Genomic DNA, 25,950 nt, shown 5'->3' with positions numbered 1-25,950 from the left:
TGGACCCCCCAACTGCCCTCACCTGCAGGCCTGGTTCCCCCCCAACTGCCCTCTCCTGCTGGCCTGGTCCCCCTCAACTGCCCTCCCCTGCAGGCCTGGGTTCACCCCAACTGCCCTCCCCTGCAGGCCTTGTCACCCCCCCCAACTGCCCTCCCATACAGGCCTGCCCCCCCCCAACTGCCCTCCACTGCAGTCCTGCCCCCCCCCCCCCAACTGCCCTCACCTGCAGGCCTGGTCCCCCGCAACTGCCCTCCCCTGCAGGCCTGGTTCCCCCCAACTGCCCTCCACTGCAGGCCTGGTTCCCCCCAACTGCCCTCCACTGCAGTCCTGCCCCCCCCCCAACTTCCTTCCCCTGCTGACCTGGTCTTTCCCAACTGCCTTCTTCTGCCGGCCCAGTCACCCCTAACTGCCCTCCCTGCAGGCCTGGGTCCCCCCCAACTGTCCTCCCCTGCAGGCCTGGGTCGCCCCCAACTGCCCTCCCTTGCTGGCCTGGTCTCCCCCAATTGCCCTCTTCTGCTGGCCTGGTCACCCCTAACTACCCACAACTGTCCTCCCCTGCTGGCCATCTTATGGCGGCCATCTTGTGGCAGCCATCTTGTGGCAGCCATCTTGTGTCCACATGGGGGCAGCCATCTTTGACCACATGGGGGCGGCCATCTTCTGTCTTGGTGTGATGGTCAATTTGCATATTACTCTTTTATTAGATAGGATTATCTCCCCATAGAGACCATAAACCCTTAATTAAAAAGCAACTTCCATACGCACCCCTTTGTTCATTGCAGTATAATTTACAAGAGCCAATATATGGAAGCAATCCAAGTGGACAAAAATGTTGTAGTACATACATACAAAGGAACATTACTTGGCCATAAAAACGTATGACATTTTACCCTTTGCAACAGCATGGAGAGACCTAGAGGGTATTATGCTAAGTGAAATAAGCCAGTCAGAAAATAAACAAAACTGAAACAGACTCATAGACACAAAAAGTGGACTGGGGGGTTGCCAGAGGGGAGGAGGTGAAAGAGGTAAAGGGATTAAGAAGTACAAAATAGCCCAGCAGATGTGGTTCAATGACTGAGCATTGACCCATGAACCAGGAGGTTATGGTGAGGGCACATGCAAGGGTTGTGCCAGGGTTTTGTGCTTGACCCCCAGTAGGGGGCATGCAGGAGGTAGCCAATCAATGATTCTCTCTTATCATTGATGTTTCTCTCTCTCTCTCTCCTTCTCCCTTCCTCTCTCTGAAATCAATAAGAACATATTTTTTAAAACATAAAAATAAAAAATAGAAGTACAAAACAGTTACAGGGATGTAAAGTACGCATATGGAATATAGTCAATAATCTATACTAGCCCTAGCCAGTTTGGCTCAGTGGATAGAGCATCGGCCTGCGGACTGAAGGGTCCCAGGTTCGATTCCAGTCAAGGGCACATGCCCAGGTGGCGGGCGTTCAGGAGGCAGCCAATCAATGATTCTCTCTCATCATTGATGTTTCTATCTCTCTCTCTCCCTCTTCCTTCATCTCTGAAATCAATAAAAATATATTTAAAAAATAATAATAATGTATACTAATAAAAGCCTAGGTGGCCCTTGCACGCAACGTTATCACAAGATGGCTGCCACAAGATGGCCACCACAAGGAGCCAAGAAGAATTTAATCATACACCAAAACAAGACATGCTGACAATTATAGATGACTAGACACAAAAGTAGGAGATAAAGCAGAATCAAATGTCATCAGAAAAATGTGGACTAGGTGTTAAGAAATGAAACAGAAGATTGGCTTGTAGATTTCTATGAAACCTACAACTTGTCCATAACAAACACATGCTTCTAATGACCAAAAAGATGACTGTATAAATGGACATCATGGGATGGCTAATAGAGAAATAAAGTAGACTACGTAACTGAAAGCAGGAGAAGCTGCATTCTCTCTGCCAAAACAAGACCAGGAGCAGACTGTGTTACTGACCACGAACTGTTAATTTCAAACAGAGTAAAGGTGAAGAAGAGCACTAAAAAAATAAAATGTAAATAACATGCCTGATGGATTTAAAGTCCACATTAAAAAAAAAAAAATGGCACTGTTAAACTTCACTGGCCAAAAACCAGAAGAACAGTGGACTGAAACTGGAAATATTACTAGGGAAGAATTAAGACAATGAAGGAAGAAAAAGGAGAGGAAAAATCGAGGTGGTAATGGAAGAAATACTAAAAATTGTTAGAGACCAATGAAAGGCAAAAGTAAAAGGTGACAAAAGCAGGGTTAATATCCAGCATTCAGTTTTTCAACAATTATCACATAAAAGATAAAGAAAAGGAGATAGAAGAGAACAACAAAAAAGGAAAAATAGGAGCTCTCTACCAGAAGATTAAAAAATTAAAGGTAAATTCAAACGTAGATTAGGAATGCTAAACAAACCAACAAGGAATCACTATCTGGCCAGGAGAGAAAAAAGGGAAGGTGGAAATAGTATACTGAAAATCTATACAGAAGAGACAAAAGGATGACAGATACCTTTGAGGAAGATTACTATGAGAAAGAACCTGTAATTCTAGAAAGTGAAGTGAAAGTTGCCCTCAGTGTACTGAGAAGAAATACATCACCAGGGGTAAATGAAATACCAATGGAATTATTTCAAGACACAAGTGCTAAATCTGTTAAAATCCTAACAAGATATGGCAACAATATGGAAAACAAAATGGCCTACAGACTGAGAACATTCAATATACAGGCAGTCCTTGGGTTATGTCGGACTCGACATACGTCATTTCATGGTTACATCGCCTTCTCCCATTTATTTATAAAAAAAAAAAAAGTTCCGTCATTTCGATGTATGTACATATGTGCTTTATGTTTATTATTATTTATTTACCACAAGTAAAGGTCAGGAATTGTTATCTTTCTTTTAAATTTTTTTTTACTGTCTCACTTCATTACTGCTGTGTATGTGCTCCATGTGAGTGATGTAGGTGCTCATGTAGGGTGGGTTCTGACTAATGGCGAAATCGTGGTACATCGCACCGTAGGAACAGATCTCTGACGTAACCCAAGGACCTACTGTATAGCACAATCATCAAGAAAGGAGATGCCAAGGAGTACAGTAACAATAGTTCAAATTTCCCACACAAGTAAAGTGATGTGTAAGGTGATCCTATATAATAAAAGCCTAATATGCTAAATGTTCAGTTGTCTGGTCGGCCATTCAACCAATCAAAGCGTAATATGCTAATGAAATGCTAAGGCCGCTCAACTGCTCACTATGACGTGTACTGACCACCAGGGGGCAGACAGCCAACCGGTCGACCAGTCGCTATGACGTGCACTGACCACCAAGGGGCAGATGCTCAGACCAGTAGGTTAGCTTGCTATTGGGGTCCAGCCAATCAGGACTGAGCAAGGTAGGCCGGACATGCCCTGGAGCCGTCTCACCGTCCATCCCTGGCTGGCCAACCTCCTGCGTCCCTCCCCGGCCCTGATCATGCACCAGTGGGGTCCTTAGGCCTGGCCTGCGCCCTCTCACAATCTGGGCTGAGGGACGCCCCCCCAAGTGCACAAATTTTGTGCACCAGGCCTCTAGTACAATAATAATGGCTTCTACCTTACATGGTGTAAGAAATGCCAGATGTTCAAGATGGATTCAGAAAAGGAAAAGGTATTGAGATCTAATTGCAAGAATTTGCTGGATAATAGAGTGCTCCAAAGAATTTCAGAAGGTTAGTCTATGTGTCTTATACACTACAATAAAGCCTTTGATTGTGCTGATCATGAAAAGCTATGGGTTGCTCTGAAAGAAATGGGTGTGCCTCAGTATTTGATTGTCCTAATGAATAAGCTGTATCTTGAACAGGAAGTCACTATCGTGACAGAATAATCTCCTAGAGGCAAATGTGTCATACAAGGTTGCATTTTAACTGTTTGTTTAATCTCTATGCAGAACATATCACATGAAAAACTGGGCTAGACTCAGAGGAAGGAGGAATGAAAATTGGTAGAGTAAATAACAATAACTTAAGATATGCAGACGATACTATCTTACTGGCAAAAAGGAGCAACGATTTCAAAAGACTTCTGATGGAAGTGAAAGAAAGTGCCAAAGCAGGACTGCATTTGAACATTAAAGACAAAAATCATGACTACAGAAAAACACACAACTTTAACGTAGACAATGAAGACACTGAAATTGTTAAAAATTTTGCTTACCTTGGTTCACTTATCAATTCAAATGGAGACTGCAGCCAAGAAATCAAAGAAGGCTGAGACTCAGAAGGGCAGCAATGGAAGAATTAGGAAAGATCCCCAAGAGCAAAGATGTGTCATTAGAGACCAAAGGTAAGGGTCATCCACACCCTTCTCTTCCCAATCACTACTAAAGATGAGAAAGTTGGACAATGAAGAAGTTGACAGGAAAAAACTGATTCATTTGAAATATAGTGTTGGAGGAGAGCTCTACCAATACCTGGACAGCCAGAAAGATGAACAAGTGGGTCCTAGAGCAAAGTAAGCCTGAAACATCACTGGAAGCAAAAATGACAAAACTAAAACTGCCCTACTTTGGTACATCATGAGAATGCAGGGTGCTTTGGAAAACACGAGAGTGCTGGGAAAAATAGAAGGCAGCAGGAAAAGAGGAAGACCACATATGAGATTAATTGACTCCATAAGCCGAAACCGGTTTGGCTCAGTGGATAGAGCGTCGGCCTGCGGACTCAAAGGTCCCGGGTTCGATTCCGGTCAAGGGCATGTACCTTGGTTGCGGGCACATCCCCAGTAGGGGGTGTGCAAGAGGCAGCTGATCAATGATTCTCTCTCATTGATGTTTCTAACTCTCTATCCCTCTCTCTTCCTCTCTGTAAAAAATCAATAAAAAATATATTTAAAAAATAAATAAATAAATAATTGACTCCATAAAAGAAGCCATGGCCCTAGCCAATTTGGCTCAGTGGATAGAGCGTCAGCCTGCAGAATGAAGGGTCCCTCCCAGGTTCGATTCCGGTCAAGGCACATGCCTGGGTTGCGGGCTTTATCCCCAATGGGGGGTGTGCAGAAAGCAGCCAATCAATGATACTCTCTCATCATTAATGTTTCTATCTCTCTCTCCCTCTCCCTCCCTCTCTGAAATCAATAAAAATATGTTTAAAAAAAAAAGAAGAAGCTATGGGCATGAGTCTATAGGAACTGAGTAGGGTGTTGAGAACAAGACACTTAACATCACTCATTCAGAGTCACCAGGAGTTGGAGCTGGTTCGACGGCACATAATACACACACTGTACAAATACTTCCTGTTAAAATTTTTAAGTAAATAGGATTGCCAGATAGTTTTAAGATTAATAATTTATTTCAAAAAAAATAACTAATTTATTAATACTTATCTACCTAACATAAATATAATTATTTTATCAAGTAGTTAGTGTGACAGGTTAGAGCAATATATTAGAGAACCTACCAACTTAAGGACAATCAAAAAGGAAGTTTAAAACACCTTTGAAATAATATGAAAAATAACTCCTCTCATAAATCATAAACAGCCCTGGTAGGCATGCTCAGTGATAAGAGCGTTGGCCTTCATAGCAGGTCTCAGGTTCAATTTCCAGTCAAGGACATGTACCTGGATTGCAGGTTCAATCCCCAACCCCAATCAGGGCGCATGCTGGAGGCAACCAGTCCATGTCTCTCTCTTAAATTGATGTCTTTCTCCCTCTCTTTCCTCTCCCTCTCTCTCTCTTTCCTCCCCCGCCCTTCCACTCTCTCTAAAAATCAATGAAAAAAATACCCTCACTAGTTGGGTGAGGATTATAAATAAGTAAATAAATAAATACATCATCATCATAAACAATTTATATCACAAACTGCAAGGTAAGATTTAGCTTTAACCTTTCGCACTCGGATGTCGAGTGTGACTCAACACGGTTAGCATCGGTAGCAGCTCCATGAAAAAAGCAAGCGAGTGCAAAGGGTTAAATAACAATTTAAGATAATATATCATTGAAAACAAACAGATTAAAAACAAGGATATAGATATACTAGAATTCCAAAGGTCAAATGCATTTTATCACCTATCCTATATAATAAAACCCTAATATGCAAATGGACCGAATGGCAAAACGTCTGGTCGCTATGACCGCACTGACCACCAGGGGCAGATGCTCAATGCAGGAGCTGTCCCTGGTGGTGTGCTCCCACAGGGGGAGCGCTGCTCAGCCAGAAGCCAGGCTCACGGCAGCGCTAAGGAGCCCGGCAGGCGGGCAGTAAGGAGCAAGAAGTCCTGGACTGTGAGAGCCCCGGCCTAAGCCGGCAGAAGGACATCCCTCAAGGGGTCCTGGACTGCCAGAGGAAGCAGGCCAGGCTGAGGGCCTCCCCAACCCAGGGAACGATTTTCCTGCACCAGGCCTCTAGTTTGGTAAATAAAGTGAATCTTTCTATAATTCAAGTATGGTTTACAACAGGCCCCTTGGATATAAACCAAGGACATTAGTTACAAAAGAATTCAAAGGAACTCATCATAATATTATGAGTTAATTATTATTCTCTAAATTTAAAACCTTTTACATTCAGCAGAGCATTTCAAGTCGTTTTTCAAGGTTATTAGGTCTTATTACTACCACATTTACAAATTTTTAAAGGCATGTAAAAGGCTTAAATTTTCAATACACATCTGGCAAATAATACCCTTTAGTGATAGTACTTACTAAAAATTATAATATTTGTTTTTAAGAATATCTTACCTTCTGGTGTTGGTTTGTCTTGAGGAAGATCTGGCATATTTTCATCCAAAAGATCTGCTAAGGATTGAGAATTTGCCAGCAGCTTCTGATAAGACATAGCAAATTCCTCATACTGTTTATGTCTATCTTCACTTAGCTCCCCTTTAGAATGTAGAATACGCCTATTAAAAAAAATTAAAACTGATAATCCTATCAAAATACATATGATCATGTAATGTTCCATATATCACACAAGCTTATTACCACAATATTCTTTGACAACATATTTTTATTAAACATTTTCAAGATATATCTAAAAACTAAAAATTTGTATACAATTCACCTAAGCAATTACATTTTAACATTGGTTCTTCAAAGAATAAGTATGATTAACAATTATGCCTGCAAACATAAAATTTAACATTAGGCCACTAAATAAAAATTATTTAATCTTATTACAGTCATACTCCCCTCAGAAACACAGTTAATCAAAAATACTTAAAATAACTCCTGACATAACCTAAATGAGTTCATTTTCAAAAACAACAAGTTATACTAGTAGAACCAGTATCTTTAAACATTCACAAATATTTGAATCAACATTATCTTTTGGAAAAAGCACTTATCTTCCACATAGCCAATTCTTAATTTACTGTGCAAGTACTGGTTATTTATCCATGTAACAACTATTAACTGAACAATCCACTTAACCAAGCCCAGGTCATCTCTAGGAGCAGAGGACACAACTTCTCTTCCACTCTGCAAACAGTTTACTAATAAGTCACCCTTAATTAGAAATGCAAAACTATTGAAAATTTTCAAAATATATAAAGTGAAATAAAAATCGTACTATATTAGTATAGATGGTTGATATGTCTATAACTGGATCTAGTTTTTTTAAATAATTAAATATTTATGTAGTGTAACATTTGAAATTTATAAATCTAAATGCAAATATGACAGATTTCACAAAGTCAATTATAAATTATAAAGTGACTTTCAAAAGCAATATATATAAAGTTGTTTTAGTTCCTTGTCATTTGAGTTTTCCTATGAACAAGGAAGAAAATGCTTTAGAAGATTTTTTGTGGTTATCTTCTTAAAATTTACAAAAAATAAAGTAGAAAGACTATGCCTACATCTATTCACTCCTGCTTATTTAAAACAATTTCCAGATTTCCATATCTTACTCCATTCCTACCTAGTTTTGTGTAAATCTTGTAACATTCCAAATAACATTTCCTATTTTAAGAATATCGGTTCCCATTACAAGCACAAGATAGATCAATGTATTTATATATTAGTTACTATTCATTAGCTCCAAATTTTTTTTCAAAATATGGCCTATTAGGATCTAAAATGAGAAATTGTCAATCATTTTCTTATGATTTAAATATACATTAGACCATATAATTGTATGGACAGATTAGTAAAATATCATAATAGTTAATCCATAATAACTAAAAAGCATTTCCCTTAAAACTAAAAATACTGTCATAAAGAAGTTTCTCTCTCCATTTATTTCAGACTAATTTTACAGGCAAAAACAAAGTTTCTTTTGGTTTTATGGTTAAATTTTAAAGCGTAAAACAAAAATCCAAAGCATTTAAAAATATTGAAACTACGAAAGAAATGATTAACATTACTTTGAATGAGCTTGTTAGAACTTTCAATTACAATGTCATTTGGAAGTTTAAAAAAGTCACTAAAATTAAATAAATTAAATGATTTAATAAATACTACTCATATGTTCTGCAATGTATTATTAGGAAAAATGTTAATTAATAAAAACTTAAGTGTTTATGCTGAAGCAAATTATGTTAAAAGGGTTAAGAATTGCCCTAGCCAGGTGGCTCAGGTGCTTGGAGTGTCACAAACATAGGTTGCAGGATCAATCCCCAGTTGGGGCGCAACTGATAGATATTTCTCTCTCACATTGATGTTTCTCTAAAAAAACTGTCTAAAAAAGTCAATAAAAGCATATCCTCAGTAAAAAAACAAAACAAAAAAACTAGTGGTGGACCTAATCTGGCCTATGGACCAAAGTTTGCCAATCCCTGTCATAATTGGAGTTAACTTAGTTAGTATCATTATTAAATGTATTATAAATGAGCTATTCTCTCATATCACATGATATGAAAAGCGATGAAACAATATTAATTCCAAGTCATATTCATTATAACAAAAATATAAGAAAGTAGCCCTTCACCCAATATATGTAAGAAATCATGGTCTGAAAATACCTTTAGGGTACATCAATCCTTGATTTCTGGAGTGTTTTTATATTACTAAAGCTGACAGAAAATAGCAAATAGTCCACTCTTAAATCAAGCATTATCTCATAAATCTTGTTACTTCTTTTATTTTGTATACTGTTTACTGTTTTATAGTTTTAAAAATGCATTTTTAAAATGCAGTTAGCATACAAATTTTCAAATCATAAGATGCACAAAGAGAAATTCTCATTGAAAAATCATACTGGCCCTAGCTGGTTTGACTCAGTGGATAGAGCATCGGCCTGCAGACTGAAGAGTCCCCGGTTTGATTCCAATCATGGGCACATGCCCAGGATGTGAGCTTGCCCCCAGTACGGGCATGTAAGGAGGCAGCCAATCAATGATTCTCTCATTGTTGACGTTTCTATCTTTCTCTCCCTCTCCCTTCCTCTCTGAAATCAATAAAAATATATTTTTTAAAAATTTCTGAAGGATTATGCAGGCAATATATTAATAGTGAACTAACATTTATTGTATACTTACAATGAGCCAGATACTATTATTAAGTGCTTTCACACACATAAATTCACAAATCTAGAACTTGAGCCCAAGCAAGTCTGGCTTCAGACTGTACTGCCTTTCAAATTAAAATTATCCACTTGATACTTAATGCTGAAATTAGAATGTCTCTCAAATGCATATGTCAAAGGCAAGCTTTCGATATATTGAAGGTGCTAGTTTTATATCCTTTTTTGGGTCCTTCTTTTGTTTGGATATGACTTGGTAAGTACTGAGTGGCTAATGTAGTTACTAGACACTTTAAAAACAAGTACAGGTACTAAATGCAGATGAAGATGACTACTAAGGAAGATGTGAAAAATATAGTATGAAGAGGCAGGAAAGAAAATGGTTCTGTCACTTGCTAAGTCACACTGGGGCAAGCTCTTTAATCCTAAATCTGATTTATCACATTCAAAATAGAGGTATTTCTTTCAAGGGTACTGTGATCATTTAAGATCATAACATCAATGTAAAACAGTATTTTCCTGAGGGGGGGGGAAAAAGCCAGAGCCCACTGTTGAAAAGGCAAGAACCTCAATGCCAATATTATTTTGATCTTCTATTACTCAAATTAAAAAGAAAAAAAAAATCATGACAAGAACAGAAAATCCATTTTAGCTTTGACCTATGGAGTCATTCAAAATAACACAGAAGACATGGTTAAAATCTTGAAAAAGTAATCATGAAGCAGACCCATAAAAAACTCCTAGAGCCCGGGTGGTGTGGCTCAGTGATTGAGCATCAACCCATGTATCAAGAGGTCTCCAGTTCAATTCCTGGTCAGGGCACATGCCCGGGTTGCGGGCATAATCCCCAGTGAGGGGCATGCAGGAGGCAGCCAATCGATGTTGATGTTTCTCTCATCAATGTTTCTCTCTCCCTTCCTCTCTCTCTGAAATCAATAAAAACATATTTAAAAAATTAAAGAAAACTACTAGGTTTTACTTTTCATCTCCTTTAGCACACTGTCAAATTTTCATAAGAATAACTTAAATTTCATGAGTATTAACTTACATTTTCTTTTGGTTTCATTTTAGAATTTGGTTTTTTCATAATCTTGTGTGAAAAGAAACTAGAGCATAGCTAGATATTTTTAATTTCAGAAAGGAAGGGAGGAGAGACAAACATCAATGATGAGAGAGAATCATTGATCAGCTGCCTCCTGCACCACCCACACTGAGGATCACGCCCCCAATCCAGGCATGTGCCCTGACTTGGGAGTCGAACTGTGACCTCCTGGTTCATGGGTCAATGCTCAACCACTGAGCATGCTGGCTGGGCAAATATCCTAGCTCAGTGGTCGGCAAACTCATTAGTCAACAGAGCCAAATATCAACAGTACAACAACTAAAATTTCTTTTGAGAGCCAAATTTTTTAAACTTAAACTTCTTCTAACGCCACTTCTTCAAAATAGACTCGCCCAGGCCATGGAATTTTGTGGAAGAGCCACACTCAAGGGGCCAAAGAGCCGCATGTGGCTTGCGAGCCACAGTTTGCTGACCACAGTCCTAGCTAATAAAGAGGGAATATGTTAATTGACCCTGATGCTGTCACAAAGATGGCAGCACCCACAGCCAATAAAGAGGGAATATGCTAATTGCTGCCCCGCCCTCAAAGATTGCAGCACCCACAGCCAATGAGGGAATATGCTAATTGACTGCCCTACCCTCAAAGATGGCGGCGCCCACAGCCAATAAAGAGGGAATATGCTAATTGACTGTCACGCCTTCAAAGATGGTGGAGGCTACAGCCATAAGATGGTGGCACCCAGTCCCCTCAGGCCCGCTGGGGCGCCTGCCTCCGGAGTCCCCAAGTCCCCTCAGCCCCCCAGCTGCACAAGGCCAGCCCGAGGCACAGGCAAGCCTCAGATGGCGGCTGCCTAGCTGATACCCAAGGCGCAGGCAAGCCTCAGATGGCATCTGCCCAGCCGCTCAGGGCCAGCCCGAGGTGCAAGCAAGCCTCGGATGGCGGCTGCCCAGCCGCCCAGAGCCACCTGTGGCTCAGGTAACCAGGGCTGGCTGAGGCTTGCCTGTGATGCCGGCAGTGGCAGCAGCAGAGGTGTGTTGAGGCATCACCTTCCCCTGATCGCTGGGTCGCCTCCCGCCCCTGAGGGCTCCCGGACTGTGAGAGGGGGCAGGCCAGGCTGAGGGACCCCCCTCCAGTGCATGAATTTTCATGCACTGGGCCTCTAGTATATAGCCCCCGGTGCACAACATTCGTGCACTGTGGTGGGGGGTCCCTCAGCCCAGCCTACACCCTCTCGCAGTGCAGGACCCCTGGGGGATGTCCACCTGCCAGCTTAGGAGTGGGCCTAAGCCGGCAGGTGGACATTCCCCGAGGGGTCCTTAGCGTTGCCGCAGAGGCAGGACAGGCTCCCACCACTGCCTCTGCGCTTGCCAGCCGTGAACCTGGCTTCTGGTTGAGCGGTGCTCCCCCTGTGGGAGCGCACTGACCACCAGGGGGCAGCTCCTGCATTGAGCGTCTGCCCCCTGGTGGTCAGTGCACATCACAGCGACCAGTCGTTCCACCATTCGGTCAATTTGCATATTAGGATTTTATTATATAGGATTTTTAAGTTCTCACCTGAGGACACATTTTTATTGATTTGAGAGAGACGAATGAGGGTTGGGGGTCAGAGAGAGAGAGATTGATCAGTTGCCTCCTGTTCACATCTCAACCAGGGATCGAACCCACAACCTGGGCATGTGCCTTGACCGGGAATCAAGCCTTTGTGTATGGGACAATGCTCCAACCGAGCCACACCAGCCAGGACAATCTAATATTTTTAAACAACAATGTCAAAGTCACTGAATAAAAATCAGAGAATATCTACAAGGAGGTAACAATTTTAAAGCAGTTACAAAATTGTTAAAGCCCCTGAGTCTAATAAAGCACAATGACATAACATCTTAATAGTGCTTAAATACTACACAGTTTATCGAACAATTTACCTGTAAAGGTAAGGTACAACTTACCTGGAAGGAAAGTGAAAGGTAACACTATTTAATTTAAGGTCAATGTGTTTTTAAGTTTCAGCATTAGTAATGTCTCTTTAATTTGCATTAATAAAAAAAAAACCCTCCTGATTTTATTAACAATGGAGGGAAAGCCTACATCCTACCTTCATTTCTTTTTTTTAATAAACTTTAATACAAATCACTTACTGCTGCTGAACTCTGTTTGCAATTATGAAGGTTGTAATTCACCAGTATTGAATAGAGAAACTTGCCACCATTCCCATCAATTAGGAGGGAAAAAGGAATTAAGACACTTCAAAATTATTCAGGCAAAAATTCTGACATTTCACTATACTGCAAGAAACAATTCTGTTACACAATTAACATTAAGTTATATTAGGTCATATTGCTTCTATGAGAATAATATCTCAAAGTACAAAGTATATCTTAAGTATAGAGCATTGAATATAATACAAAATCTACCAAGAAGTAAAGCTATTAACTCTAAATTGGAAAATATTACTAGATTATGTTTTTAAATGTGTAAATATTACTCTCCAGATCATTTAACCAAAATGTATTTTTAAAAATATTGTTTTAAGTACAAAAAGCTTATGAACTTAAATTTAATAGAATTCACCCAACCCTAGGGTCAGCTGTATCGATTGCTAATATCTAAATCCCTCAGGGGCTTACACACAGAACTAGCTTTCTAATACCTATGGTATCAGCCCAGATAACATGAGAAAAGAACAGCTGGGACTCAGTGAGTCTCATTCAGTTACTGTACTGGCTTTCAATCATTCATTAATGTCTTTAAGAAAATATCAGATGTTTTTACTCTTTTTTTAACTGGTTGAACAAAAATTAAATATTGACTTTAATGAGCATAGACTAAGACTTCACAACCTAAGAATGAAATAATATGGGGAGTACATGTTACTGCCATCTCCCAAGCTACTTAAAATGACGAAGAGCACTTGGGATTTATAGACTGCAAATTGTATATTTGATTTTTTTTAAACCATCATTATCAGACATTGAATAAAGGCTTAAAATAATTTAACTGTATATGAGTCTTAAATATCCACTTAGATTACTAGCATTATCATGCTTAAGAGAAACCATACTGGGGGAAACTACTGCCCATAATTTATTCCCATGATATAGAAAAACCTCAAAACACCTACTAGATAATGATTAGGAGGGAGAAAATGTTGGAAACTGGTCATTTTAACAGTACACTGTAATATGCCCTCTTAGAAGTAAGAAGACTAACATTAGACCAAGTAGGGACTCTGCACTAATCCATTCTTCAAGTCTTCTTTGCTCAGTCAGGTATTTAAATCACTTTACGAGAGGCTGCTCAAAGTGAAGATATCCTACAGCATAAGTTATTTATTAAGCCAAATGCCAATTATTTTCCATATTGTGATTAAGATTCTCACATCCCCCAAACTATTACATCTAAGTGGACAATCTCCCATGACAAAATGACTATTACACTGCTAAGATCAATTTACACTAAATAAACAACCTCCTCTAACAGATTAATGGTTCTGTATTTAAATGTGTGAAAGTTTCTGGAGAAAAGCCACAAAACTGTGCTCTTTAGCACTACTATATCCTGCTGTATAAAATTCCCATGGTGACTTGCATAATGAAAAAACAGGTCTGCTTATCAAGCTGCAAGTGACCAGTGGATAAGTACACTTAACAATACACATATAATCAATGTTCAAAATTATCATTAGGTTAAAATGCTATGCCAAAAACATCTAAATAAAGTTTACAAGAGATAAGTCTGAAATTAGGTTTAAAAATTATTTCACTAGCTCAAGATGAAGAAATGGCTTGGCAACAGTTCATTTAAGAAAGTAGGCTTTAGCCCAGCCAGTGGTTGAGCATTGACCTATGAACCAGAGGTCACAGTTCAACTCCAACTCAGGGCACATGCCTGGGTTTCCAGCTTGATGCCCAGTAGGGGGCGTGCAAGAGGCAGCCGATCAATGATTCTCTCTCACCACTGATGTCTCTCTCTCTCTCTCTCTCTCTCCTCCCTTCCTCTCTGAAATCAATAAAAAATACATTTAAAAAATAAAAAGAAAGTAGGCTTTAGATGTATATAAGCCTAACAAAAAGTCCAAAGTATGACAAGGCAGCTATAAAACTAATGGAATTGTAGGTCCTAGGCAAAAAAACAATGCATCCAAAACAAATGTCCTAGAACAGTGAAGTATCTGAAAATCATGGAGCAAACTGAAGGAACCAGAGGTATTTAGCCTAAAGAACATGAAAGGGAAACATCTGAGCAGTTTGCAAAGACAGGGTGGGACAAAAGTAGGTTTACAGTTGTTCATATGGAAAATAATACAATAATTAATAAATGATAATACAAGAATAAAGTCTGTGTTTCCCATACTCACAACTTTGTACCTACTTTTGGCCCATCCTGTATTTGATAGTCTGAGTAATATCTGAATAAGAAGTCTGTGCTTCTCAAACTGTGATAAAGGAATAACTTTTTTCCAGTCCTTACAGACACTTATAAAATACAGTAACAATAGCAAGACAATGGAAAATTGCTATTAAAATGTCTAAATGCTTAGTCTCAGTTTCTGTACTTAAGTCACTGTGAACAGGTAAACAGGTCATGGCCCCTGTTTGAGTAGCTTTATTCCATCTGTACTAGAAAAAAGTAGTAAGTTAAAGGGAACCATTTTATGGGGAGTTAAATTTCAGCTTGAATTTCTAGCAAATACATGTGTCCAATATTGGAATGGCTCAGAGCACTAATCACCTTGGAGAGGTTTTTAGAGAAAAAATTTGTGTGACATAACCTGTAAAATGGATTGCTACACTGGAAGGGTGATTAAGTTAAGTCATTGTAGAATCTCTCTAGCCTCTATGCTTCTGAGAGGCCAATCAAAAGCAAACACATAGAATCCTTAAAGTAGCCAATAAAAATAAAAGCATACTTAGAAAATCAGTTGTGATGTATTAGGTAGAACATATGTGAAAAGGAAAAATATGGAAAAAAGACAAAACACTATGTAAACCATAATTAAGAAACCTTAAATATGTGAGATTTATTAATAAAGGACCACTGTTTTCCTTTTTAACTCATTACTGAATATGTAAATACATTCTGGTTGCCCCTTCAAAGTTTAAAACAGTCCTCACTACTCAAACCACAAAATAAGGATTAATTTTAATTTTAAGAAACATTGAGGACCACCACTGCCATCTTAAATTCTCACCTCTGAGTAACCATCAACCACCGAAAGGTTTACCCATATAGCCTCTGCACCTATCTTGACCCTGACCTAACTGTACTATTGGCATGAACAATATTAACTCTTCTGGTTAAATCATTCACTTTCTATTGGTAACTACTTAAATGAGTCTATCCTTCCCAACTGCAGTCTTAAGGAAATAGAAACATGTACTCCCCATATTATTTCATGATCAATAGCAATTTCACACTTTCAACCATAAACGTTAAACAGTTGCAAAGTATTCAGCCAAAAGCTATTGCTATTGCCTCCTTTCTGTACCCCCTCAGTCCTCCTCCAAATCCACCATCTGTAGAAACTGAACTAAAGCCAATCAACTACTACTATTAACTTGTAGTTTGTTGAGGGCTCTTAGGTACAGATGTTACATAGTAGTCTATATCTTGTAAGAACAAAGGTGGCACCTAAATCAGGTGTCTTCACTAATTACCATATGTACATACATCATTTCTCTAGAATTATAAATGGATATCCTTAGAAGAAAGACTTCTATAAATGCAATTCACATTGTTGTATTTTAAATATTTTTCATAGTGAATTCGGTACACTATTTTCTAAATTTCTGATCTAAAATACCACCGATAATGAACAACCCATTTTTTAAAAAAGAGCAAGTATCAATAGTGATATCAATAAATTAAAATACAAAACAATGAGAGCAAAGAGTGGGAATAGTTAAACACAGAAAAAGAATAGCAGTTAAGTTAAAGTGATAGAAAAAAAAGAAAATTTATCCCTCAACAGTGAGTTTTTAAATCACAAGAAGAAAACATATCCAAAGTAAAAATCACGATATGCTTGCCAGCTTTCTTTTAAAATCAGACTCAAAATCTATGAATAGACTCACATTTAACATGAGTACTTAAATTGTTACACTTTGGAAGTTTCCTGGAATGTTAAGAAATCACCTGCAATGAGCCCTTTTCCACAAGTTCTTTCAGAGGCATGAAGACTTTAAACATTTTTAAGTATGAGCTCCAAAATAAATTCTCAATTCTGAGAAACATTTGAAAATCACCTGTTTTGTCTCTCAGTATTCTGTAGCTCCCTGTGGTCCCTTTTCAGATGTTTGGTCAAAGATGTAAAGTATTCTTTTAAAAGATTCTGGAAAGGTTGCTGTTTCTCTGGACTAATTATCTCACTAGGAGGAAAAGTCAAATTAAACTTCTCTGCAGCACTCTTTACTTTCCTTGGTATAAGTCCAGCAATATCATCTCCGCAATGTCGACAAAAACTAATCACCACAGAAACATGAGTATGTGATTCCCGATCAGCATTAATAATATTTTTAAGCTGTTCATAGATTAAAGAAAGACCTTCCTTGTCAGTGAAAATCCCAACTATTGTCAATTCCGCAATAAAACGTAAATCAGTTCTTAATTTGGTAATGTTAGGTGTTTTCTCTTCTTTCCTTGCTTCAAAATGTTTTTTCCAAACCTGCAGAAGTGATGGAGCAAAGTCGACATAGCGCTGGTGAAACAGAGAGCATAAGTGCACAGCACAATTCACATCAGATATTTTTAGCTTTGCTTCCACAATAGAAGCTACAGCTTCTGCAATGTATTTACTTAAATTTAGGCCACTAAAATCATGGGACAAGGAGTCTCTCTGTTGTTCTGTAATAGTTTTTAGTTTCTTGACAAAAGCGGTATTTTTCTTCAAACTTGAGTCTAGTCGGCTAAAGAAATTTTCCTCTGGTCGGTTGTCCGGAGCATTTTGGTTTTTGCTACGAAGTTCCTTTCTTAACTGATGTCGTTCCCATGCTTCCTGATGAAGCTGAAGAGATTCCTCTTTCTCTCTAAATAAAAAAAAAGCAAACAAGTAAAATACCCTATTTACTTCGAAGCATCACTGCCAAAACCCATAAAGGTGAAAGTCAATGAAAAAGTAATCACATCAGCATCACAATCTTATAAGAACAAAAAATGCAAAAGGACCTTTCACTGTTTTTAAGACATTTTATTAATGACTTAAGATAATAAGAACTCTGTACTGATAATACCATATATGGTAGAGGAGATGTTTTAAATAACTAAATTAAAAATCAGTCTGCCAACTGGTAAGCTAAATGGATAAAGCACTTTTATTTGGCATTTATACCTCAATAAAGCTGAAAAAAATAAACAGATAAAACACATGATGCTTAATATGAAAAATCCTCCATTATAAAAACATAGTATGCAAATTGTCCCCTCGAATGGGAGGTCGTCCAGGATTTCGACCAGGGGGCGGGGCTGGCCTGGGGAAAGGAGGAAGGCCCCAGTCAGCAGTGGCAGTGGCAGGCAGCCAGGGAAGGGAGGGAGGCCCCAGCTGGCAGCCGGCAGCCACTAGGGACCCTATTAGTGCACCAATTTTGTGCACTGGGCCTCTAGAATATAATAAAAGGCTAATATGCAAATTGTCTCCTTGGGAGTTTGACTGACTGGGAGTTCAACCGCTCGCTCTAACATGCACTGACCACCAGGGGATGGCACGGAATGAAGGCAGGACCTGGCTGGCAGCCGGTAGCTGGGGTAAGGAAAGCCCCTTGTGCCCTGATCGCCAGCCAGACCTAGGGAGCCTACCTGTGCACAAATTTTGTGCACCAAGCCTCTAGTATAAAATAATATGATTGGTAAGGATAAAAAACCTAAAACTGCCCTTGCTGGTGTTGCTCAGTGGTCAGAGCATTGGTCTGTGCACCAAAGAGTCTCAGGTTCAGTTCCCAGTCAAGGACACATACCAGGATTGCAGATTCTCAATCCCCAGCCCCAGTTGGGGCGTGTGCAAGAGGCAACCAACCAATGTCTCTCTCATCACATCAATGTCTGTCTCTCTCTCTGTCTCTTCTCTTCTCTCTCTCTCTCTCCTCCCTTTTACCCCCTCCCTCCCTTCCACTCTCTGTGGAAAAAATATCCTTGGGTGAGAATTAACCAAAAAAATACATTAAAAATGTTTTGAGACATTAAGTACCATTTTTCCGTACTTAAGCATTAACCAAACCTTTAATTAAGTACCTTGCTACATTTGGGTCTTAAAATTCAAGTGTAACTTTAAAAATTTGGAAAGGAACTAGAAGAAAACTATATGGTAAAAGCCCTACAAACTCAGTGTATCCTGAAAAGAATAGTTAAAAACAAATCTACCTATATTTCTACTAAAAAGATGAAACGTGTTTAAATTGCAGAAATAGTAAAATAGCTCGGGCAGGAGTGGAAGAGTGGGGATAATCTGACTTTGAGGTTTCTAAGATACCAAAATACATAACTTTTAGATACTTATTCCTTAAAAAGTAGATTTTCATCTTCATGAGATAACTATCCTTGAGCTACCTGTAGTTCTGATTTTTTTTCCCACTACAAGCCACAATGTTAACAAAAGTTGCATCCATCACTGGGAACAGGGATAAGTGAACATTTCTTGGAAGTCTCCGAGCCACACACAAACACAGGATTAATAATGAGTATACTTAAAGAAACTATAAGTTGAGCAGGAGTGCAGCATATATTTGCATTAAGTAACTGAATTTTCATCAGCATTAAAAATACTTTAAGCCGAAACCAGTTTGGCTCAGTGGATAGAGCGTCGGCCTGCAGACTGAAAGGTCCCAGGTTCGATTCCGGTCAAGGGCATGTACATTGGTTGCGGGCACATCCCCAGTAGGGGGTGTGCAGGAGGCAGCTGGTCGATGTTTCTCTCTCATCGATGTTTCTAGCTTTCTATCCCTCTCCCTTCCTCTCTGTAAAAAAATCAATAAAATATATTAAAAAAAATACTTTAAGATATATAATGAAATATGTACAGATAAAATAATGTGATCTTTTAAAATACTCCAGGGGAACCCTGGCCGGTGGGTTAAGTGGTTAGAGCACCGACCCTCAAACCCAAGGGTCACAGGTTCAGTTCCAGTCAAGGACAGTCAAGGGCATGTATCTGGGTTGTAGGTTCTCCACCCTGGTTGAAGCTTGTGTGGGAGGCAACCTATTGATGTGGCTCTCTCACATCGATGTTTCTCTCTCCTCTCTTCCCCTTTCTCTTCCCTTCCACTCTCTCTAAAGTCAATGGAAAAAAAATCCTCCAGAGAGGATTAACAAACAAACAAAAAATACTACGGGGGGGGGAGGAGGGAGTACATAATTATTGGTGCTGCACAGATTGGGGTGCTGGGGAGGGAGTATTGGTTCATTATTCCATTCTACTTTTGCATATGGTTGAATTTTTCCAAAAACAAAGTTGGGTTTTTGGTTGTTATTTTAAGCTCTTTGTATTTGAGGGGAGAGGGAACAAAAGTTACAGTGAAATTAAATAGCTTTAGGAATTTTTAAAGAAAAGGAAAATATAAAATAAGCAAGAAGCGCCACCGGTGTGGATCAGTGGTTGAGAGTGGATCCATGAACCAGGAGATTAAGGCACATGCCTAAATTGCGGGCTCAATCCCCAGTAGATGGCATGCAGGAGACAGCCTATTGATGATTCTCTCTCATCATTAATGATTTCTATCTCTCGCTCCCTCTCCCTTCCTCTCTCTAAAATCAATAAAAAAATATTTTTAAAGAATTTGTTTAAAAAAAATAAAAAAGGCAAGAAACTCTCAAGAATCATGGTTCTGAATATCCCAAACCTAGAATACATTACTATTGCCTTCCAGACTTAAGGGTCAATTCCTCATTAAAAATAGAAGTACTGCCCTGGCAAGTGTAGCTCAGTTGATTGGCTGAGGTCCCATGCACTGAAAGGTTGCCGGTTTGATTCCTGATCGGGGCACATGCTCAGGTTGTGGGCTCCATCCCAGGTAGGGGGCAGGCAGGAGGCAGCCAATCAATGCTCTCACAACAATATTTCTCTCTCCCTCTCCCTTCCTCTCTCTAAAAATCAATAAAAATCTTTTTTTTTTTTTAAATAGAAGTACTGTACTAAAGCTTTTGTAAGAAAGTAGATGGCTGAGCTACTCCAAAGATCCATAACAACTCATGTTTGCAAACAGCTATATATGTAAAGAGAAGAGCTCCTGCCATTCAATAACTGTCATTTGCGCTTCATCCTAGTAGTCTTCCTATGAAGACTACCTCTTTTTTCACCATTTACTATATTATTTGCATAGATTTACAAGGTTAAAAATAAATTTAGACAAAGGTAAGAATGGGTGGCATTATAGAATTATACTTAAGGACAAAGGTTCAAATCCCAGTGCACCACTGTTTACTATGACCTCAGGCAAGTTACTTAACCTCTTTAACTTTTATTAATCTTTAATATAAGGATCATAAAACTTCATTAGGACTGTCTTAAGTATATGTACAGATACACTTCCTAGTGCCTAGCACATAGTAAGAACTCAACAAATAGCAGCCATTAAGAACTAAAGATTTTTCAACTTAAAAAGAGAATGTACCATAAAAAATTGAAACTTTAAAAAAAATTTAATTCAGATTACCCTCTATCTCAAAAAATACACATTAAAGACTACTATTTAATTCAAAGAATTAAAGCACCATAGGTATGCCTCTAGTCAGTGAAACTAACAGAATATACAAGATATTCCCAACTCTTAAAGAACTGCACTCGCAAGTTTCATTTCAAATAATCACTTTTTCCAAATATTTCCATCTTCCCATTTCTCACATCAATCATTAAAATAATGTTCTTACTTCAACTGGGCAGCTTCTTCCTCTTGCTGTCGTTTTGCCTGCTCTTCCTGCTTCTTTCTCTCTTCCTCTTCATGTTTCTTTTTTTCTTCTTCCTCTTTTTTCTTTAATTCCTCTTCTGCCTTTACCTTTTCTTCTTCTTTTTTCTTGCGTTCCTTGTCTTCTTTTTTTCTCTTATCTTCTTCCAGTTTCTTCTTTTTATCTTCAGGGACCTTAATAACCTCTTTCTTGGCAGGGAGCTTGATCTCGTCTTTTGGTTTCTCCCTGCTGCTCACTGGCCGCCTTTCACCACAATCTTTTTCCTTGTTGTTTAGCAAAGATTCTTTTTCTTCCATACTTGCCGGCTTTTTACGCTCAGCTGGCATTATGTTACCCAGGACAATCTGTAAGAGTAAAAGAATGTCAGTATTGTAGATGCAGTGACTTTTTTTTAGCAATATGACACTATTGTTTTAAGCAGAACATATTAATGCAATTTGGCAATTGTGAGAGATTAAATAAATGCATGCGAAATGAATACTATTTCTGTGATAAAATAATTTATTGGCCGCTTTCCACACTCTATCATTATTAGTTATGCCTATGTCTAAGTACTTTTTTATTAACAAAAAACTCAAACAGAAACAAAAGTAGAGAACTCAATATAAGGAGCTTCCTTCCATATACTCAGCACCCTAATTCAATCATTATCAACTGCAAAATAACATATCATTTAATCATTAATATTTTAGTAATGTATCAGACAACATTTTGAATCAGTATTAACCCCAACATTTCATATCCTTTAAGAGACCCTAGTGACACTATTTCACATAATATTCAATTGAAGAATTTAAATTGGAGCATAAATGAGTTCTTGCCCCCTACAAATCAACTGACAAAATAGAAGACTCAAAAATGTTATCTCATTCTTCTAACCTTGTGAAACTTTCAAATTCAAAAACTGTCAACTATCTCAAATTAGACTTTTAATCTCTTCAATAACAATAGTCAAACTCATTTCTAAAAATATCTCTACTTAGAATGTAATTTTTATGGACATTGCTCCATGTTTTAACTCCTAAATCGTGTGCAAGTTGTATGAGAAAATCAAAACATTTTCTATTTAACTTCCTAGTTCTTTATTAAAAACTAAAGACTTACACAGTATTCTTAAATATTTTCAAATATAGGTTTTAAATTAAAGCAATAAAAGCTAGATTATCAAACAAAACATTTGCAATAGTATTTTATTACTTACTAACACACAAAGCATTTATTTCAGCACTTTAGTAAAATGTTATCACAGAAAGACAACCCAGGCCAGCAGAAGCACTTGAGTAATTTTTGAAGGCACATGTCATTCTGTACCTTTTCTGACACCTCTTCCTTCCCTTTTTTCTCTTTTAGTCTCTTACTTTCCTCCACGTTAATCCTATTTAAGCAATCATTGCAATATGAAAGAGCATAACTTACACATGTGGCAAGACCATGTTAACATTTATATTATCTGGAAAGTATAGTTATCAATTCTTATACCGCTTCAATTAAAAACCCATCTTTAATGTGAAAATATTATGCCCTAAAGCAAGCAAACTTTTCAAAGAGGTAATACTAATAGCTACAACTCACTGGTCCATAGTAAACATACACTTTATCTCGTTTAATACTGAAATCTTTATGAGGTGGGTATTATTTTCCCTATTTTATAAATGCGTAAACTGAGACTTGACCAAGTAACCTGACCAAGGCCCCTATAGCTGGTGACAGAGATGGAATCTGATGAACCCATATTCTTAACCAAAGTTATTAAGAACCTTGAGAGTACTAAATGATGAGTTGGAAGACTTCATGATAGATATTAAGAAAAATCACAGAATTATGTATCTCAGAGTAGAAAGAGTCCCTGATAATGATTAAGCAGTTTTTACATTATGTTTTTAAATTTTGGCAGATTCTACCTTAATAGTTCCGGGGCAAGTTAATTCTTAAGTTAATTCTTAATAGTTCTGGGGCAAGTTAATACCAATACAATCTTATTTATGACTAGAGGGCCTGGTGCACGAAATTCGTGCACTTGGGGGGGAGGTCCCTCAGCCTGACCTGTGCCCTCTCGCAGTCCAGGAGTCCTGGGGGGATGTCCGACTGAAGGCTTAGTGGGCCTAAGCCTTCAGTCAGACATCCTTAGCATTGCCACGGAGGCGGGAAAGGCTCCCACCACTGCCGCTGTGCTCACCAGCCGTGAGCCCGGCTTCTGGCTGAGCGGCATTCCCCCTGTGGGAGAGCACTGACTACCAGGGGGCAGCTCCTGCATTGAGTGTCTGCCCCCTGGTGGTCAGCATACATCATAGTGACAGGTCATTCCACCATTCGGTCATTTGCATATTAGCATTTTATTATGTAGGATATTCATCATTATGCGTAAAAAATGTTTACAAAGAATTTGTATTTTGATATTAAGCATCAACAAACCACATTTCAGCAATACAAGGAATAAAATTAATAAATTTACAATTAATGTCTCATTTTCTAAGATAAAATTAGATACCAAATACTCTTGAAACATTAAAAAATTCACTTGAAATCTGACAAATTCATACAGGATAAAGGATTACCATTTATTAGCTCAACAAAGTCTCCCAAATGTTTGTGACTCTCTACAGTTTTCATTTTTTTAAATAAAATTTTAAGTGCCTACTACACCAAACTGTAGTAAGCATTCATAAATTAGATACTGTTCTAGAGCATACTAAAACAGACTCTAAATAAGACCCTTAAGTCTTGGTACTGGTATCTTCTTTGTATCATTTTATCCTTATATTACAAACATATACTCCAAGTATATACTTGTAACTAAATTTCAGTGAACAAAAAAATATGACAAAAATCTAAAGGTTCAGGTAAAGGTATCAATGCAACATGTAAAAAAATAACATTGGCTTTATTTAAGTGTGCATCCCAACTCTGCAATCTGGATAACAACTTCTGAATCTATTTATTAATAAAATGGAGATATTGCTACCTTTCTTAGAGAGCTCTTAAACTTCTAACATAAAGGAGGCATTAATAAATATTTATATTCTCTCACACAGAACACTAAAGTTCATTATAAGAGACTTTTAGAGTTAGGACTACTAGATTTTCATTTATTCCAGTTCTCAATTTTTACATTGAGGTGGCAACAGAAGAGTGACATGCCCAAGATTACACAACTAACTAGTTTGCTGGTTGGGTCAAGTCTCACTGTCCAGTGCTCTTTTGCACTATATACCCTGACTCTAAGATTTAAAAAGCCAAATAAAATAAATATACAAACGATATAATGTAGATCAGTGTGCTTGTATTATGTCAATTAAAAAAAACTGAGCATTAAATTACAGTTAATGAAATGCTAAACTTCTTTTAAATTATTTTAATAAATCCATGTTCAATAAAGAGTCAAATATTTCATCTAAAGTGTTTCAAAAAGTATTTCAGGTAAAAACTAGAACTTTAAATAAATTCTATCTCGAAATAATAGGTAAAAATTAGCAATCTTTTAATTAGAATATAGTTAGCTCTTACAGTTATTTTACTGACTACAATTACATTCATACGGTCCCTAAAAGAAACCCATACTTTAAAACCACCTTTCTAGCTCCCAAAATAGCGTCTGGGCCCTTGGGCTTTATGTTTTATTTGGTTTTCTAAATATATTCTGAACTTCCAAAAGAAAGTAAAACTACTTCACTAGTAAAGCAGGTACCATCGCAGTGTACTGGGGGACAGAGTGCAGAGAAGGGGTGTCTGCCTTTTAAAAATACCATATGGACTCTGCATGAAATCACAATCAGACTGCTCTGAAAATACTCCAGAGTAAGAGAATGCTGTTTACCTTTTAATTCTGTTATTCAAATGTTCTAAGGGTGTTAACAGCAAAGGGGCATTATGTACCAGTCTTTGAAGTAAAGACCATCCTTAGTATAAAAGACTCAAGGTTTTTACAAATGTCACGGGTGTTCAAAAATGGTTCTCCTGACCAGCTGTACAATTTTTATAAACACCTACAAACTATGATAAATGAGAAGGGTGAGTTTCACTTTGGTCTGAAGCATCACTTATGTGCAAGTCCTAAAACAAAAAGAGCTGGAGGTCCGGTCCAGTGTGTTCCCTCAAGCCTATCCGCTGGCTCTGCTTGGCCAACCTGGAAACCAGATATCCTGTGGTCATCTCCTTCTCCAACAGGACTAACAAGAGTACCAGGAGCCCTGGGATGAAGGCAAAGTGAAGATGCACCAGCTTACCAGACTACAAAGAGGCAAACCAGATCATCTACGCCCACCATTCCCAAACACACCAAAACCCCTTGCCCTAAACACGCCTCTCCCACAAACCCCTGTTCTCGCTCCGTTCCCATACCTACCACGCTTCCCCGCCGCTAGTCCCCTTCCTGTGGGTATCCACGGTCACCTTCGACTACCATCCTTGCCCCAACCCTAACTTCACACCCCACGGTCCCTCACACCGAAGCCCGAAACTCTCCGGCTGGTCTCCCCACTCCACATCCTCCCACACAAGCACCCTCCCCACTTCCTCGCCCTCGTCTCCCTCCCGGCTCCCTAAAGAG

At 38.5% G+C, this 25,950-nt stretch overlaps 1 protein-coding gene across 8 annotated transcripts in view; it reads right to left on the bottom strand.

Moving 5' to 3' along the window:
* The window catches only part of UPF2 (UPF2 regulator of nonsense mediated mRNA decay), a 122,580-nt gene that overhangs the window by 96,185 nt on the left and 445 nt on the right, over window positions 1–25,950 (bottom strand). For 5 of the 8 annotated variants that reach the window (XM_054716573.1, XM_054716574.1, XM_054716575.1 and 2 more), the window contains exons 1-4: window positions 22,606–23,080; window positions 21,369–21,748; window positions 16,760–17,539; window positions 6,732–6,892 (exon numbers count right to left, since the gene is read on the bottom strand). In XM_054716573.1, the coding sequence (XP_054572548.1) occupies window positions 6,732–6,892; window positions 16,760–17,539; window positions 21,369–21,748; window positions 22,606–22,620 (1,336 nt within the window). In that variant the 5' untranslated portion in view covers window positions 22,621–23,080. Of the gene's footprint in view, window positions 1–6,731; window positions 6,893–16,759; window positions 17,540–21,368; window positions 21,749–22,605; window positions 23,081–25,746; window positions 25,829–25,950 lie in introns of those variants that run through there. The other 3 variants (XM_054716579.1, XM_054716580.1, XM_054716578.1) reach the window with 3 other exon arrangements.

The sequence above is a fragment of the Eptesicus fuscus genome, chromosome 5 (assembly GCF_027574615.1).
Source record: "Eptesicus fuscus isolate TK198812 chromosome 5, DD_ASM_mEF_20220401, whole genome shotgun sequence".
Lineage (NCBI taxonomy): Eukaryota > Metazoa > Chordata > Mammalia > Chiroptera > Vespertilionidae > Eptesicus > Eptesicus fuscus.
Note: the sequence above shows the minus strand (reverse complement) of the source record. Positions and strands in the feature narration are given on the sequence as shown.